At 38.8% G+C, this 17192-nt stretch overlaps 1 protein-coding gene across 7 annotated transcripts in view; it reads left to right on the forward strand.

Annotated features, from left to right (window-relative positions):
• The window catches only part of cep250 (centrosomal protein 250), a 40841-nt gene extending 24752 nt beyond the window's left edge, over positions 1-16089 (forward strand). For 6 of the 7 annotated variants that reach the window (XM_003220532.4, XM_008109941.3, XM_008109942.3 and 3 more), the window contains 12 exons: positions 337-1196; positions 3219-3378; positions 4234-4591; positions 5280-5407; positions 5614-5734; positions 7789-7943; positions 9104-11557; positions 12540-12668; positions 12852-13004; positions 13548-13655; positions 14743-14790; positions 15187-16089. In XM_003220532.4, the coding sequence (XP_003220580.2) occupies positions 337-1196; positions 3219-3378; positions 4234-4591; positions 5280-5407; positions 5614-5734; positions 7789-7943; positions 9104-11557; positions 12540-12668; positions 12852-13004; positions 13548-13655; positions 14743-14790; positions 15187-15480 (4968 nt within the window). In that variant the 3' untranslated portion in view covers positions 15481-16089. Of the gene's footprint in view, positions 1-336; positions 1197-3218; positions 3379-4233; positions 4592-5279; positions 5408-5613; positions 5735-7788; positions 7944-9103; positions 11558-12539; positions 12669-12851; positions 13005-13547; positions 13656-14742; positions 14895-15186 lie in introns of all 7 variants that reach the window. The other variant, XM_062978749.1, reaches the window with a different exon arrangement.
• The last annotated feature ends 1103 nt before the right edge of the window (positions 16090-17192 follow it).

The following is a 17192-nucleotide window of genomic DNA, read 5'->3' on the forward strand; positions in this document are numbered from 1 at the left end:
ATTATTTTAGGGAAAAACAACACTGAGGATCTCTTCCATTTCACCAAGTTTCTTCCATTGTGTTCAAATGGATTGGTTGTTGTGTTACTATTATTACTATTATTTATATTCTGACTTCCCCAGCACTGATATCATGCTGATAACACTTTCTTTGCATAATCAGACCCCACAAAAACCAAGAAAGCAAATGTTAAATATTATACAAAAGCAGAGTGCAAGTCAGTCCCAGACTGACTATGACTTGAAAGGGACATTTGGGTAGATACTATCATCTCTCCATTGGGACATTCAAGTCAATGAATTCTCTACCTTTTCATTGCCCTTTGCATTTTTCAGGTACAAGAATTAGAGTCCCAGCTACTGATAGCAAAGGATTCTTGCCAGTCAATTAGCCAGGAGGCACAGCATCATTTGAGAGAGGGGCAAGAACTGTCCAAACAGAAGGAGCTTGAAATTGCACACCTCCGGAAAATGCTGGAAGCAGAGAGAAAACGGTGTGAGGAGATTTCACATCAGAGTATTGAACTGCAAAGCCAGAAGGAAGAAATGGAGCACAGGAACACAGAACTGCAAGCTATGCTGCAGAATCAATGGGAGGCAGAAAAACACCTAAATCGAGAGCTTCAAAGAAAGCAAGAAGAGGTGCAGCGCCAATGTGCCACTCTTCAGGCCCTGGAAAGGGAGCAAAACCTGTGGGTAGAAGCAGACCGACAGAATTCTGAGCAACACAATGTTTTGCAGAGGCAGTTGGAAGAAGCCAAATTTCAAAATAAGCAGCTACAAACACAAAAAAGGGAAGCAGATCTTCAGAATGCAAAATTGCTCCATCAGAAAGAAGAACTGGAATGTCAGAATGCACAGCTGAAAGATGCACTTCAGAGCCAGCGAGAAGAGGCTGAATGTGAGAGCACAATACTGCAGAGCCATTGGGAGGAGGCACAACAGCGGTATTCAGAGCTGCAGAACTGGAAGGAGAAAATTGAAGATGAGAATGCAGAACTGCAGGCTCTGCTTTCTCACCAACGAGAGAAGATGGAAAGTCAAAACATGGAACTGCAAAGCAAGCAAAAAGAGATAGAACATCAGAACATTGTTTTGCAGAAGATGAAGGAAGAGAGGAGTCATTGGGAGGAAGTGGAAGACCAGAATTCAGAACTTAAGGCAGCATTGCAGACTATGGAGCAGAAAAGAGCCAGGTGAGAGCAGTCTGTGGTGAAGCTGTTTTTGTTATTATTTCTTACCCACCTCTCCCTCTGGAAAAGCACAACACATAAAACAGTTAAAAATAAGTTTGAATCTATATATATATAAAATGTTATGTTCATTTTACTATGGAGTAAACAACAAAACCACTGAACCAAATCACACCAAATTTGGCCACAAAAGACATAGTCATCCAAAATATGTCTTTCAAACAAAAAACCTAGAAAAATTAAGCCCAAATTAGAGGACGAGAAAGAACTGTTTTTCCCTTTGCTGCCAGTTAGAAGGGTAGGCTCTGCCCACTTCGTCTCCTAGCAACCCACTCAGCCAGAAATGGCGCCCAGGGCCTGTTCACTCAGGCCTCTTGCACACTGCCTATGAAATACAGATTATCTGATTTGAACTGGATTATATGGCAGTATAGACTCAATGCCCTACCACACACCTATGTAACCCAGAATGCCAAGGCAGGATAATCCACAGTATCTGATTTGAACTGGATTATCTTGAGTCCACACTGCCATATAATCCAGTTCAGTGTGGATTTCATACAGCTGTGCAGAAGGGACCTCATATAATCCAGTTCAGTAAATAAAGAGCAACACTCTGAAAACAGGGAAACAACCAGGGCCAGCTAACACCTCCCAACAAAGAATTACCCCTGGCAGGAAGCAGGCAGACTTTGAAGCTGCAATGCCATTAAATGTTAATCAAGGTGGCTAATTGCAGCATTCATACTTTCTGCACCGAGACTATTAATTGCTATTCAACCTGGCCAACCAAGAATTCCACAAGGTAGAAAGTGGCCAGGCTTGCAAACAGCAAGAACCCTCAGGCTTTGAAGCCATGAGGCTATTCCGTCCCATTCAACCTGGCCAACGAAGGATGCCCCTATGTAGAAAGTGGCCAGGCTTTGAAGCAACAAGGCTATTCAGTGCTGTTCAACCTGGCCAACCAAGATTTCCCCTAGATAGAAAACCCTCAGGTTTTGAAACCACAAGGCTACCCCGTCCTATTCAACCTGCCCAAGGAAGGATGCCCCTATATAGAAAGTGGCCAGGCTTTGAAGCAGCGAGGCTATTCAGTGCAATTCAAATTGGCCAAAAAACCATTCCCCTAGAATGCAAGTACCTAGCCTTCCAAGCAGCAAGCCTATTCCTTTGTATTCCAGCTCACCAAACAAGGATTCACATAAGAAGAAAATGTCCAGGCTTTGAGGCTGCAAGGCTATTCACTTCTATTCCACCTGGTCAACAAATGATTCCCATAAACGCATGGCCAGGCACAGCTAGTGAACATATAAGAACAATACATTTCAAACAATCAGTACACAATTTAAAGTTTATAATTTAAAAATAATCTCTGGGTATTTGTGTTAGTACGTATATGTAAATAATAAAAATAATATATAGTCACCACGACTAGTAGCCATTAATAATAATCTTCTGTAAATGTCGGATTCCTTCATAAAGCTTTCTAAGATAGTGGCAATTAGTACATTTTGGTAGCAAATTCCACCACTGAACTACATACTAACGTGATTGGAAATCTGTAGCAAAAAGGAAGTTCCCGAAGCTGTCCTGGAATAGTACATAGCTTGTATGCTCTGAGTCTTCTAAGTGGTCTACATAGGAAATTGAAGGAGTACATTCTTTTTTACATACCTACCCAGATACTGACAATACCACACGTGCCAAGAATTCAATATTTTGCAACCCAAAAGAGGCTGTTTTCAAAACCCTGATAACAGAATTCCTACCATCACCACCACCATCACCACCATTCCCTGGTGTGGGTGATAACAAGACTTCCAAACTTTCAGCACTAACTAAAAACCTACACATTTTTTCAGGCTTTGGATTGACTCCATGTTGCACATGTTGCTCCATGTTTAGTGTATCCTTAACAGACTTCACAACAATCAAGAGTGTAGTTTTATCTCTGTTAGGAAAAAACAATCAACGTTTTGTAGTTCTTTTATAATCTGACGGAAACCCTGCTTTACTCTTTCTCAGCCTGGCTCTATCATTGAAAGAAACAGAGGACAGGGCCAAGAAACTGCAAGAAAGTGATGATGCTCATAAGGATGAAATTGCTAAACTGAGTACGGCCTTGCAACTAACAGAACAGCTGCTTGCTGAGTACAGAAAAGAGATGCAGGAGCTCAACAATGAGGTACTGTTGACAAACATTAACACACATTGTAATATCTGTTTCTCTACAAAGCCTCATATGGCACTGTTGTCATGAAACACAAATATGTTTTCTTCTTCATTATATTTTTGCATCTTCCTTTACATTGTATGAATAAAACCAGCCTCTTCTTTACTGGTTCTGGAGTTCCAGTGAAGAAGCAAGCTACTCTATAAGTCAATATATACGAGTAGAAATTTTAGTCAAAAATACCAATCTAAAAAAATGTATCCATGGGTCAATGTGGGTATTGTATCTTAACCTTTATCACAAAAGGAACTATTCACTTCTCTGAGTGGTAAAAGGTGAGAGCTTACTCTGTACTGAGAATCTAAAGGAAGTACAGTACTGATTATTCTCTCGCCATAGCACCACTTCTGGCCATTTGGATGACTGGCCTCTTGAGGCAGCACTGGTGCTTTTTCCTGTTTTGGAATGACTTTCAGTTTATCCATGGGTCATATTAGAATTCATAATTTGTCCCCCAAAACCTGTCTTCAACTTATAAATTAGTATATATGGTAATTTATAGATTCTTGTTGCTACCATTTCATTGATTAAGTGTTATGTTTTTGCTTGCTGCTCCCTTCTAGCTCTATCAGCACCTCTTTACTTAGGAACATACAGAACACATTTACAGCACAGTGCCATGTGTGCAGTGGATCCTTTATATCTGTAGTACTCGGCACTCTTAAGGAACATATTAAATAAGTTTTTCCCAGTGAGCTGCATTTCGTTCTCTTATTTGGCTTGCTGGATATTTACTCACTCCTTGTTTCTGCATCTTTATTTCCTTCCTCTTCCTATGCCCCCACAAATGATGTTGTTTCCCTACAGATACAGTCACTCAAGCAGAAGACAGCAGAGAAGGAGGCTGCCTTGGTAGCTCAACAGGAGCAGCTTATCCAAGATGTGGAGGAATCCCATACTAGTGAGCAACGTCTGAAGGACTCTGTGCAAGTCCTGGAGGCTGAAGTGTCTACCTTGCGCCAAAGCCTACGTAGCACAGAAAGTAGGGCTGAGGCTCTGGCATCTGAATGCCAGCGCGCTTGCTCCGCCCGTTGGGAGGCACAGTCCCAGCTAAGCAAGCTACATTCAGTTCTACAGTACATGCTCTGTAATGGCCTTGAAGTAAAGGTGGAACATGGAGGGCATGGAGACAACAACATTTGGAACTCATTGTCCCTTCGTACAGGTGAGTTCAAGCAAGTACAGAGTCGTCCTTGTCGGTTTTGAAGCACACTGACCTCTTGTGGATAGTTGCGCATAATGCAGTTAGTGATTACTTTGCAAAGCAGTCGTTTGGGGCCATAGACAACTTCTGTTGTTTTTCGTTTTTTCTTCTTTTGATCTTGGCCAACTAATGCAGGCCTTAGAGCACCCCCTTGGCCCAACCAGAAACTGGCTGTTATGATAAATCCCAATTCTAAAAATGTTAAAAACACACATTCTTCTTTGTGCCAACAGATAAATGTGTATTTCTCCCCTTTCTCCCTTCCCCTACAAAAATGTATTCCTTTCTCTTCTGTCCTGTACACCTTGTGCAAGTGAACAGAGCAGTCCTTCCATATGTTTGTGTGATGGATTGTGTAAAGAAAGTGTCATTCCAACCTCCTCCAACTGTTCTTTAGCAAGACTACTGTTTTTTTCCCCACTTCCATGTTGTGGAATTTAGATCTAATACAAATAAGCTATAGCATGATATAATTGTGCTGCCCATCCTCATCTTGTGCTAGATGTTACGAGGAAAAAAGAGCAAGCCTACAGGAAGCAGTAGCAGCGCTACCTGTCTTGCAACACCTAGTTTGACCTTCACTAAATATTTGGCCTCTAGACTTTATCAATGAATTTTCACATGTTACAGAAAAGCTTTGTTTCTTCAGAACAGGATAAACTCATAAGACCAGCTTTGTCTCAGTCGAAGGATTTTTCCACAGAGCTGACTGTGGAGAGAGTAACAGAAGCAATTCAGAAACTGCGGAAAGATCTGTGGCAATCTCGCCTAGAACGGGTAAATGTTTCCTTTTTTTTTTTTTTTTTTGTAAGCATGTCAGTTTCCTATCTTGGCATCTTAGTTGCTTCCAGACATAGATAATTGAAAAGGCCATGAGGGAATGGATATGCTTCGTTTCAAAAAGATCACTATTCCTTTATCAATTTTACAATGCTTCCAATTGGCCATGTAAAACAAATATTGAACCCTTGCTTTTCTTCCAGGATGAGGTGAGAAATAATATGGAGAAACTAAAGCAACAGCTCATTGAAAAAGAAGGCGAAAGAGACCGCATCAGTGCCAAAGCTCAAGAGCTTCAGAAATGGTTTAACGAAAGCCAGGAAGGTACAGCATCTTTCTTTTAAAAAATAATGCATCAAAGATCCCATGGGTCTTTTAGAAAGAGTATTTCTTGTTCTTGAGGTGGGAGCTCAAGAAAGAAATTGCACTAACGAGTATAATAGGAGATCTACAGAACTTACTATGTCTGACTTTGTAGGGTGTGAGACAAAGGGATGTTCCTCCAAAAGCTGGAATAAGTGGATCCAGGTTTAGGATACTGACTTATTAAAATTATAAATCTGTGCCTATCTCTTCAAAAGAACTGTTTCAAAACATATTTATAACTGAAGAAGTGAACTACAGCTAATTTTGGAGCCATTTTTAAAAGTACAGTATAATTGATGCCATGTTTCTTTTTTCCCTGAATAAACAACACAGTATTCAAAATAACAATAATAATTTTATTTCTTAGCCGCCCCTCCTCGAGGTGGGTTACAGCATTGCTAAAACACATAATCAAAACATATAACCATTTAAAAACATTCTATGGAATACACATTAAAACATATTTCCATACAATACATATTAAAATATGCTGAGGACTGAGATTTGGGTTCTAAATATTTGGTTTAATAAATCAATCACCTGCTCGTGTTAAATTCAATTTTTGTGCCTGTTGATTTCTGATTTTACCTAGCAGCTTTTTAAAAATTCTGACATCACATCAGACCAGAGGTTTTAACTGTTAATTAACATGGCTGGATGCTTCCATTCTATAAGACAACTAAAAAAAGTGCCATACAGCAATACCATCTGAAAGATTTTTTTTGTCTATTCAGAACTCAGACCAATAAGAGATCCAACAAAAGTGTGGCCTATAACATGCTCGAGAGGGGAGTTGTATGTCATGTTTTTTTAGTTTATTTACCTTATTTATACCCTGCCTTTCTCTACCCCAAAGGGGACTCAAGGTGGCTTACATATGGCAACCATTAGATGCCTTGAAATATATACATACAGAGACTTAAAATCACTTAATACATATTAAATATTTAAAACATTACATTCAATATTCAAATCACATTATTGAAAATCATAGTCCAAGGCCATTCTGCCATCAATTATCCATAATATAGTTTCCCTATCGGATGGAATAATTCAGCTATGTTAATTATAATAAAAGCCTATAGTCTGAATTTTAAAGTCTGTTTCAGTTCAGCTATTAAACAAAATCAGAAATTGAAGTTTGAAACATACCGTATTTGCAAACTATTATTTGATGTGATGGTTTAGATTAGAAAGCTATTACCACTGTTACTGTTTGCCAAAAGCTACAATATGTAAAGAAAGAAATATTTTGCTAATGCAAAATAGCAACAGCTTCAAGTAATTTCCTTCCTGATTTTTGTTTGGAAGCTGAAAACATGGCTTGGTTTTCAAACTATAATTAGTTCAAACCATTATTTGGTGTGATGTCTGGACTGAATCAGTGGTAGAAGCATGCAACTTTTAAAATTATTTTTAAAAAATGAATGATGGATTCTGATTCTTTCACTCTTCCAAAAGTACCCGTTATTTTGCACTGATTTTGTTCCTTATGTCAATAGAGAACATATTGAAATCTTATATTTTATCTCAGCTCTCTTTAGACTTACAGTAGAGTCTCGCTTATCCAACCTTCGCTTATCCAATGTTCTGTATTATCCAACACACTCTGCCTTTTAGTAGTCTATGTTTTTGCAGTAAATGTTGCAATATTTTGGGGCAAAATTCATAAATACAGTAATTACTACATAATGTTACCATGTATTGAACTGCTTTTTCTGTCCATTTGTAATAAAATATGGTATTTTGGTGCTTAATTTGTAAAATCATAACATAATTTTATGTTTAATAGGCTTTTCCTTAACCCCCCCCCCCCTTATTATCCAACATTTTCGCTTATCCAATGTTCTGCTGGCCCGTTTATGTTGGATAAGCGAGACTCTACTGTACTTTGATTTTTGCTTTCTTTTAGTTCACTGTAACAGAACTAAAAACCTCCACATTACTTTTTCATTATAAGAAAAAAGCAATTGTCTGATTTCTCCCATTTCTTATTACCTATTCTGTTTCAGAAAAAAATAAAGCAGAAGGCAAGCGAGGCTCCTTAGAGTCTGCTTTGAAGACAGAAGTCATTGCCTTCAAAGAAGAGAATGTGACTTTGCGTGGGAGGCTGATCACTTTGGAGAAAACCCTTGAGAGTACAGAGAAGCAAAGAAAGGATATGCTGGTGAGACTAGAAGATCATTTACAGAGGTTCACTCACATGAACTTGACTAGCAACTTGACTAGCAACTTGAAACTATTTGCCTTTGGTTAGCAACTTGACACAGGGAACATTACTATCCTATTTAGTATATTGGATGCCAAATTAGAAATTGAGAACTTGTGCTTCCTACAATGAAGTAAGGAGCCCCTGGTGGTGCAGTGGGTTAAACCGCTGAGCTGCTGAACTTGCTGACTGAAAGGTCAGCGGTTCTAATCCAGTGAACGGGGTGAGCTCCCGCTGTTAGCCCCAACTTCTGCCAACCTAGCAGTTTGAAAACATGCAAATGTAAATAGATCAATAGGTACCGATCCGGCGGGAAGGTAATGGCGCTCCATGCAGCTATGCCGGCCACATGACCTTGGAAGTGTTTACGGACAACGCCGGCTCTTAGAAATGGAGATGAGCACCAACCCCCAGAGTTGGACACAACTGGACTTAATGTTAGGGGAAAACCTTTGAAGTAAAGAATGTATTAATGCTGCTTTCATGCTACTGTTATAGTTTGCCTTTCTCCTGAAACTGGGAGTCAAGGTGGCTCAAAATAGAGTTAATTTGAAAACTACAGATAAAAGTTAGTTTACAAGGTAAAACACATTATAATAATACTACAATTAAATAAAAAATTCTGCTGTTCCCTGCCATGTCTTTTCCCCTTGGAACTTCTTGTTCAGCCTTTTGCAGAACCACACTCTTTCTTGCTGTATCATCTTCTTCCTATGTTTAACGTGGTACCTGATTTCTACAGCTCATTGTAAAACTTGCATCAATTCAAATGAAATTGCCTGCACCATGTATTTATATTTCCAGAGTTAAGGATTCTCTTCATTATGAAGAAATAGTTGTCTGCCCTTTAATTTGGACTTCAGAAGTTATGACCAGAGCATATTATCTCTGCTTAAAAGTGATATACTTCAATAGAAATCTTAGTTAAGAGTGGTGACTAGTTTATTTTTATGTTTATAGTTGAAATATTAATATATAGACCTCTGATAGTCATCAAAGAAAAGTTAAGATGATTGAGCATGAGGAGCTGCTTAGAAAGCATGCCAGAAGAGAAGAAAAAGTTCTGCACAGGCCAACGATTGAGCCTACATTTTTACATAATTATTTTTGTATTCCAGGATGAACGAGACTCCTTACAAATGGCTAAGGATAAGCTGTCATGGGAGCTGGACCTTCTTCGTGAATCTATCAGAGCCTCTGAGATTCAAACAAATGCCATGGAAAAGATTAATCAGTCTCTGGAGCAAGAGCTTCAGACAGCTCTCTCAGCACTGAAAACTAAAAACGAGGAATTAGAAACTCAGCAGAAGAAACTTGCAACTTTGCACCAAGAAGCAGAAATTGGAAAAACTTTGCAAGAAAATGTAGATCGTCTAACTGCTTCTCTAGAAAAGAAAGAAGAAGAAATAAAATTCCAGCTACAGCAGATTAAGGATCTGGAGAGGCACAGAGAAGTGCAAAAAACTACTATGGAACATCTGGCTGAAAGTCTAGAAAAGAGAACTCAAGAAACTGAATGTCAAAAGAACCAGATTGAAGAAGTCAAAAAGCAGGAAAAAATGCAAAAGGCTGACCTAGAGAGACTAAATCTAGAATTAGAAAAATCACTCCAAATAATGCAATCTCAACAGGAAAAGATCCAAAAGCTAGAGGATCTGACACAAACTCAAAGCACTATATTGAAAAGTCTGACTCTTGATCTAGAAGCAAAAGTAAAAGAAACTCAGATCAAGGAAGAAAAAATCCAAATTTTGGAAAAGAATGAATCTTCTCAAATTGGTAGTTTGCTGAAAGAACTTGGTGACTTGAAAATGCAGTTGACTGAAAAAGACTGGGAACTCGCTTCTCAAAAGCAGCTCCTCCAAGAATGTGAAGAACAGGGGAAGAAGCAGGAGAAGTGTCTTCACACACGTTTAGAGCACATGAAAGCCATTCTGATGGACAAAGAAAGGGAGGTAGCATCCCGGGAGGAACAGATAGCAGGTTTCCAGCAACATGAAGCTCAGAGGGACAGCCATCTCTGTGATCTTAATGAGAAAGTAAAAGAGTTGGCATTTACTGTGGCCCAGAGAGATGAAGAACTTGAGTCACAAAGGCAACAAATAAGAGAGATGGAAGGAGAAATGGAGACAGAGCTAAAGACTCTCCGTGAACTTACAGCAAAGACGCAGTTATCCCTGAAGGAAAGAAATATAGAACTGGAGTTCCAAAGGAAACATGCAGAAGAAGTGGAAAGGCAGATAAAAATTCTCCTTGGAGATGTACAAATCAGCACAGCAGTACTAAATTTGGAAGACAATAATGCAGAGTTTCAGAAGGATCAAAAGGAGCAGCTCAAGAAACAAACAGTGCTTAATATGCTGGAACAACTTAGAGTTTTGCTAATAAGGAAAGAGAGAGAAATAAAATCCTTGAAAGAGCAGCAAGACGAACACAAGGAAGAAAATGAGAAGACTGTTAGGGAAATGCAGACAAATCTTCAACAGGCTTTGGAAAATAAAGAAGTACAGTTGCAGTGCTTAAAGGAGGAGAACCGCCAACTTCACCAACTAGAGGAAAAAGCAGCTGCACAAACAAAATCTGTCATGGAGAATTTAGAGTTTACTAGAACTTCACTTCATGACAGAGAAAAGGAGATACAGTCATTAAAAGGACATATCAGGGAAATCTCAAGACAGAAAGAAGTAGAACAGAATAAGGCTGTAAGCTTACTGAATGATCTGAACAAGATTAAGCAATCAAGAACAGAGAAAGAAAACGAGTTACTCAGACAGGCAGAGCACATTAGGACATACCAAGTTAAACTGGAAGCTACACAGGCAGAATTGCAAGCATGCCAGACTAGGGTAAATGAACTGCAGTCAGTTATTAAGCAAAAAGAAGAAGAGAATGAGAGAGATTTCAAAAGACTCCGACACAAACATGAGCCAGTACAAGAGAATGATAAGCATCCTGGGGAAAATGAGGAATACTTGGAGGAAAAGCAGAGAAAAAAGGGAGAAGAGATGGACGCTCAAAATAAACAAGAGAAAATAAAGGATGAAATGAAGATGCTTCAGGAGAACATACAGCAACTTCAACATCTGCTGAAGAAAAAAGATGATGAGGTTGAATGGCAGAAAAGGAAAGTTGAGGAGCTGAAAGAGAGAGTCAAAAGTAAAGAGAAGGAATTGCTAATCTCTAGTGAGCATCTTAAAGAAATAGTTTCTTTTCTGAATTTGCAAGACAATGAAGATGACAACTTACAGAGCCATATCCAGAAACTTCATATGTGGAAAGAGTTGGAGATAGTCAGGAGCAAGGCTCTTCAAGAGAAAGACCAGTGGTTGACCCGGCAAAAGGAGAAAATTCAACAATTGGAAGACGAAAAAAAAGTAAAGAAACAGGAATTAGACCATGTGACAGCTATCCTGAAAAAGACAGAGAGTGGAGAGATAGAATGGAGAGAGAAAGCCCAGAGACTGGATCTGTCCCTTGCCCAAAGTGAAGAGGCCCTTAGAGCCCTGAGGGAGGAAATGACTATCATGCAGAACATGGTTTCAGAAAGGGACAGGGACAGGCACAATCTACAGGTAAGGTCTTTGGTGCCTCTTATCTTATAAAGTCTTTAAGTTGATGTGATAGGAAAACATTTGCAAAGTGAAAATATGGCTCAGAATGCTATTAATCTATATAGGTGCCTAGAGAGTAAATATGTCGCAGCACAATTATTATGCATCCTATAGTTGTGCAGATGATGGTGCAGCTGATACCATGACCTTGCACTTACTGTTGTGCTACAGTGAGCCAAAAGTGATAGAGAGGGCTGTGGGTATGTTTGCAAAATGATTAGCTGTATCCAATTGAATTAATCCAATTAAGAAAGCCATTTTGAAAATGCAACCTGTTATTTTTCTTTATAGTCTGCAGGAAATGAAAGTATACCCACTTACACAGCAATTTTTAAATTAGCAGAGTGCCTCAACAGGATTGGGGCCTATATGTCACAGCAATTATGTTTGCTTCAGATACATTTTATTTTGTTGTAGACCAGTTTAAAATGGAATGCAATTTAGTTTTGTACTACAAGTGGTCCAGGTATTTCTGTTGCCAGTCTTTGGCTTCACAAAGCCTATTAACTGCCCTTCTGAAAATCGAAAAGGGGATATAATTGGAATTCAGGGTCTGAATGATAGAGGAGATGAAGAAAAAACACTTTAATGAACTGTGAGTTTTCTATGGCCAGAGACAAATCTACATTTGTATATACTTCACATCTATATAAAGCTCTCTAGAAACATGATAACAACCTCTGTTTCTGCAGTATATGTCTGGCAGCACCCTATGTAAAGGATTCCCTCCCTGGGACACAGTGCACCCAAGACTTTGGGGATTTTTCAGGCCATGGCATCATACTGCCCCAAGATGTACTATGATCTTAGTTTAAAAGTGTAGCCAATATTACGTATACATTATGTCTCTTTTACTGTGTTGTGTATTGCCTAGTAGGAAAAGCAGTATGCATTTTTAAGTAGGTACTTAAGTGAGTGTATAATACTGTTTGTTGTTCTGCAGGAGCAATTGGATACAGCTTTCAGAACTCTGGAGGAAGAAAGAACTGCTACAAAGGCTCTAGTCAGAGATGTGGATCAGTTCATCAGTGAAAAGCACTTGCCAGAAATACTGGGTAAAGAAGGAGAAGAGGTATGATAAAAAAGTTGAATATGATCTTAGAATAGGCAATATCTCTGGTATTTGTGGGACAAGAAGAGAGTTTTTTACTGTGCTTTTTAAATTACATAAGAGAGAGTTTTTGACTGTGCTTTTTAAATTACAGTGTTTCCTCACTTTTGTTGATGTTCTGCATTATTTTCTTTGTTAATGCAGGCTATGAGAAAAGGGGGGAAATTGTCATGGGTGGATGAAAGGAGGTTCTTGTGCAGGCGTCTACAACTACTGCAGCAAGCTGTTGCTCGACTGGAGAATGATTATCGTGTTCTAGAGCAACACAATACCCAGCTCAGAGAGGCACTAAAACAGGTGAGTTTCCCTGTCAGAGACAAATAAATAAACAGTATGTATGTATTTTGGGGGCATCTTCCCCCATTCCTTGGTGCGGTGTAATAAGGCTTATTATCAGTTGTTGCACATCTTTATGGATTAACAGTATCTAGTTCCATCATTCTACCAATCCATATATGTCTTACTGATTTTGTGGGCTGATCCTTTCTCAACAAGGAGTAATTTTCAAAATACTAGTGTTCTATGCAATCGTGTCTGCTCAGCTTCAGTACTTAAATTTTGTGTGCTTTCAATTTGCCTACCGGCATATGGCAATGCAATGAATTTCACAGGGTTCCCTTAGGAAAAGAATTCTCTGAGGCAGTTTTGCCAATTTCTTTCTCAGAAATGTAGCTTGCAGAACCTGGTATTCATTGGTAATTTCTCATCCAAGTACCAACAAGGGCTAACCCTGCTTAGCTTTCAAACTCAGAGACGAACTAGTGCTCCTGAACCCTTTTTGTCCTGAGCCATTGATTATCTGGCCTGCCATTAACTCTTCTCTTCTTCTGTTAATTTCAGGTAGAACATGAACGGAGGAGATTGAAAAGGAGCTGTGGAGATTTGTCTCTGAGCTTTGGACTCTCCCAGATTAATGCTGGCCCATTGAAGATTCCGTCCATTGAAAAGGTCTGAACATTTGCATTTTCCAAAATCAGAAATTCTACTTAAAACTATTTTTCTTGTGTGTATTTCAAGCTATTAGATTCTGATATTTGTTGTATGCCCTCAAGTCATTTCTGACTTATGAAGATACCTATCATAGGATTTTCTTGTCAGAATTTGTTTAAAGAGAGTTTGTCTTTGCCTTCTTCTGATTTTGCAGGAGTGTGACTTACACAAGGTCACATAGTGGGTTTCCATGGCTGAGAAGAGATTTAAATAACTACCTCATCACATCAGAGCATGGATCCACTTTAAATCCAGTTTCTGCCTCCTGCAGAATTCTGGAGTTTATAGTTAGGTGAGGCCCAGGACCTGTCTGGCTGAGCTGTTTAAAGGCCACTCTCTAAAGTGGATCCAAGCTCTAGTGTGATGAGGTGGTAACTCTAGTTTCCAAGCATCGTAGTTCACTACTCTAACCACTACACCACAGTGGCTCTATACTGATAGTACTCCAATGTATTTCAGTGGTGCTCTGAATTTGTGGTTAATCTGTGCTCACCATACTGGTAGTACAGTGTTCCCTCACTTATTGTGGGGGTTACATGGGGGTTACGTTCCAGGACCACCCGCGATAAGTGAAAATCCGTGAAGTTGGGACACCATATTTATTCTATGTGTGAAGGAGAGCAAACCACAGACCATTTACTACAATGCAGTCTGTACTTTATTTTAGCAGTTACAATATACAGTACACCGGCAGAGAAGAAGAATGGAAGCTAAATAACCTTTTTTATTTCCAACCCTTCCCCCTCCCTTTATTTTTCCCTTTCCCCCCTTCCAAAACCCTTTGCACACTGCAAAAACCCACAAAACAGCAAAAATACAATGATAAATGATGACATTAATATTTATTGAAAACCCGCAAAACAGTGAGGGAGCAAAAAGTGAACCGCGAAGTAGCAAGGAAACACTGTATTATATTTCAGTGCTGATCACAGATCTGTTACTTAAGGTTATATTTGAATAAATAGGAGGATACACATTGTAAAAATGCTTTTTTATATCTAGTGTGCTTTTTGAAAATAAACTTGTGTTTTCTCACTCTCTCTAGGAAGAAACTCAGGTCCTCCATAAAGAACTGGAAAAATTACAGAAACAAGTGAGTGGTTCACATCAGGCACAGAGTGAAGATCTTAGCATGATCTCCTCCCTTCTCAACCTCTGAAAAATTGTATCTTCATGCTGCCTGAGCCCCTACAGAAGGTCACTGAGGTGTTATTACAATAAACATATTGTCTGGCGGGAATTTGTGCTTCTTAATCTTCAAAATTCTTGATGACCCTCCTTTTTCCCTTATGTTAATGGCAGGTCATGTTCCGCTGATTTTGTGCTTCAGTATTACACTAAGGATGCAAAATATTTACCTACAGCATTAATCAATTATAGAAATCAGAAATAATAACCTCAGGAGACAACGTGTGTATAAGTCGGAAGATGTTTCTTGTGGCAAATCATAGATGATGTTGCTGATTGAAGTAATCTTTTTCTCTTCTAGGTTTTTGTTCTACAAAAGCAGCTGTCCCTACAAAAGAAACAGAAGCAAGATTATATTGATTCTTGTGCCAGAACAAATCATGAACTTTCAGGTTTACATCAAGAACTCTCAGATTCATTAGCTGCTGTGGCAAAGGAGCCTGAGGCTACTGTTCTTGCGCTGGAAACCCAGAAGCTTGATGAAACTCTGAACTACAGTTTGTCACTGGCTTCAGGGAGCTGTAATGGCTTCTTTGCTGGGAAACATCTCATAAGCTCTACACCTAAAAGACTGCAGCAGAAAGACTCAAAATAACGGAACAAGTAGTAGCAAGCATGAGCCAGACATTCAACCAAATCCCATTAAATCTCAAAATCTTGAGAGCTTCTTCATTTTGCATAAATTTTAACCCAGGTCTAAGAATTTAACTGGAAGCTTCCCTTCACGTAGCCGCATTTTGAATTGTTGGACACTTTCCTGCCATCTTTTTATCCTTGATGATATAAGTCCACATTGTTTAGAGTGAGCAATGATCACGTGAATACAGATTATGAAAGAACTGGTTGGATGTTAATATGCATAGTAAATATATTGTTGCAGAATACGGAAAACAGGACAGTTAGAGAGAGCTATGTATAACTACTGAATGTCTGATGGGAAAGTCCAATTACAGACTAAATGCTGATATTAGCTGAACTCATTGGAAATATTTGAAAGCTGATATTACAAGACAGAAGAGGAAGGAGTCCAAACCAAAAAGTATTACTTTCAGATGAATTAATTTTGTAACAAAATTTTAGTTTCATAATTAATGCCTTAACCTGTTCTAAGCTTCACAGTAATGTAATGTCAAAAAGGTTATGTTTTATAATATTTTTGTACTACAGATTTTCTTAATATTTATAATAAATATATTCATGTTAACTGTTCTCTTTTCTTTTCTGCTTAAACTTTTTTGTATTACTATTTCTCTTGAACTTCTTATCCATTTTTATTTATTTGCATTTCACCACCTGAAATTAGAATTAGGATATTGTTGTATTTATCTGTTTGTTCTACTCTTGCTAGCAGTATAGACAAGTGTAGAAATCATGTGGTCTCCCAAAAGCTTCTGGACTACTTATATATAAGTTTCATACAATCTTTTCTGTGTAAATGAGGTTTGGATTTTTTTCCCTGTATACTTATGTACTACAGTTGGTTCCTATGTAGTTTCCTCTGTAGTCACTCCATGTGATTCATCAAAACATCCTTGTCAACCGATTTTCTTTTTCCAATTAGAAACTTACCAATTTTAGTGATAATTGCCACAATTTAATCAAGAAATTGTGCAAATTATAAAAGTTATAAAAATACCTACGCTTGAACAGCACCAGCATTCCACTTCTGAAATGATGAAATCCCTCTCCATGTTTTTAAAGAGAGGCTGGATGGCTGTCCAGGAGTACTTTGGGCATTCATGCCTGACTGAAAGGGATTGGACTAGATGCCCTTTGACGGTCTCTTCTAATTCTGTCCAGGGTTCCTTTCAAGAAGCTACCGGGTTGGGGTGGGGATGTGAGAGACCATTTTTCATGCAGCACACCAATAGCACAAGGGACACTTGTATATTCTGGGTTGCTGTGAAAGCCTGGCTTCTTCCTGCCTGGGGGAATCCTTTATTGGGAGGTTAGCTGGCTCTGATTGTTTTCTGTCAGGAATTCCTCTGTTTTCTGAGTGTTGTTCTTTATTTACTGTTCTGATTTTGGAGGGTTTTTTTTTAAATACTGGTAGCCTGATTTTGTTCATTTTCATAGTTTCCTCCTTTCTGTGGAAATTGTCCACATGCTTGTGGATTTCAGTGGCTTCTCTGTGTAGTCTGACATGGTGGTTGTTAAAGTGGTCCAGCATTTCTGTGTTCTCCAATAAGAGGCTGTGTCCAGGATGGTCCATCAAGTGCTCTGCTATGGTTGAGTTAGTCTGCAGTGCCTTTCATGTTCCTGGATTCCGTGTTTGGACAATGCTGCGTTTGGCTGCTGTTAAGAATG

The sequence above is a fragment of the Anolis carolinensis genome, chromosome 4, assembly GCF_035594765.1.
Source record: "Anolis carolinensis isolate JA03-04 chromosome 4, rAnoCar3.1.pri, whole genome shotgun sequence".
Classification (NCBI taxonomy): domain Eukaryota; kingdom Metazoa; phylum Chordata; class Lepidosauria; order Squamata; family Dactyloidae; genus Anolis; species Anolis carolinensis.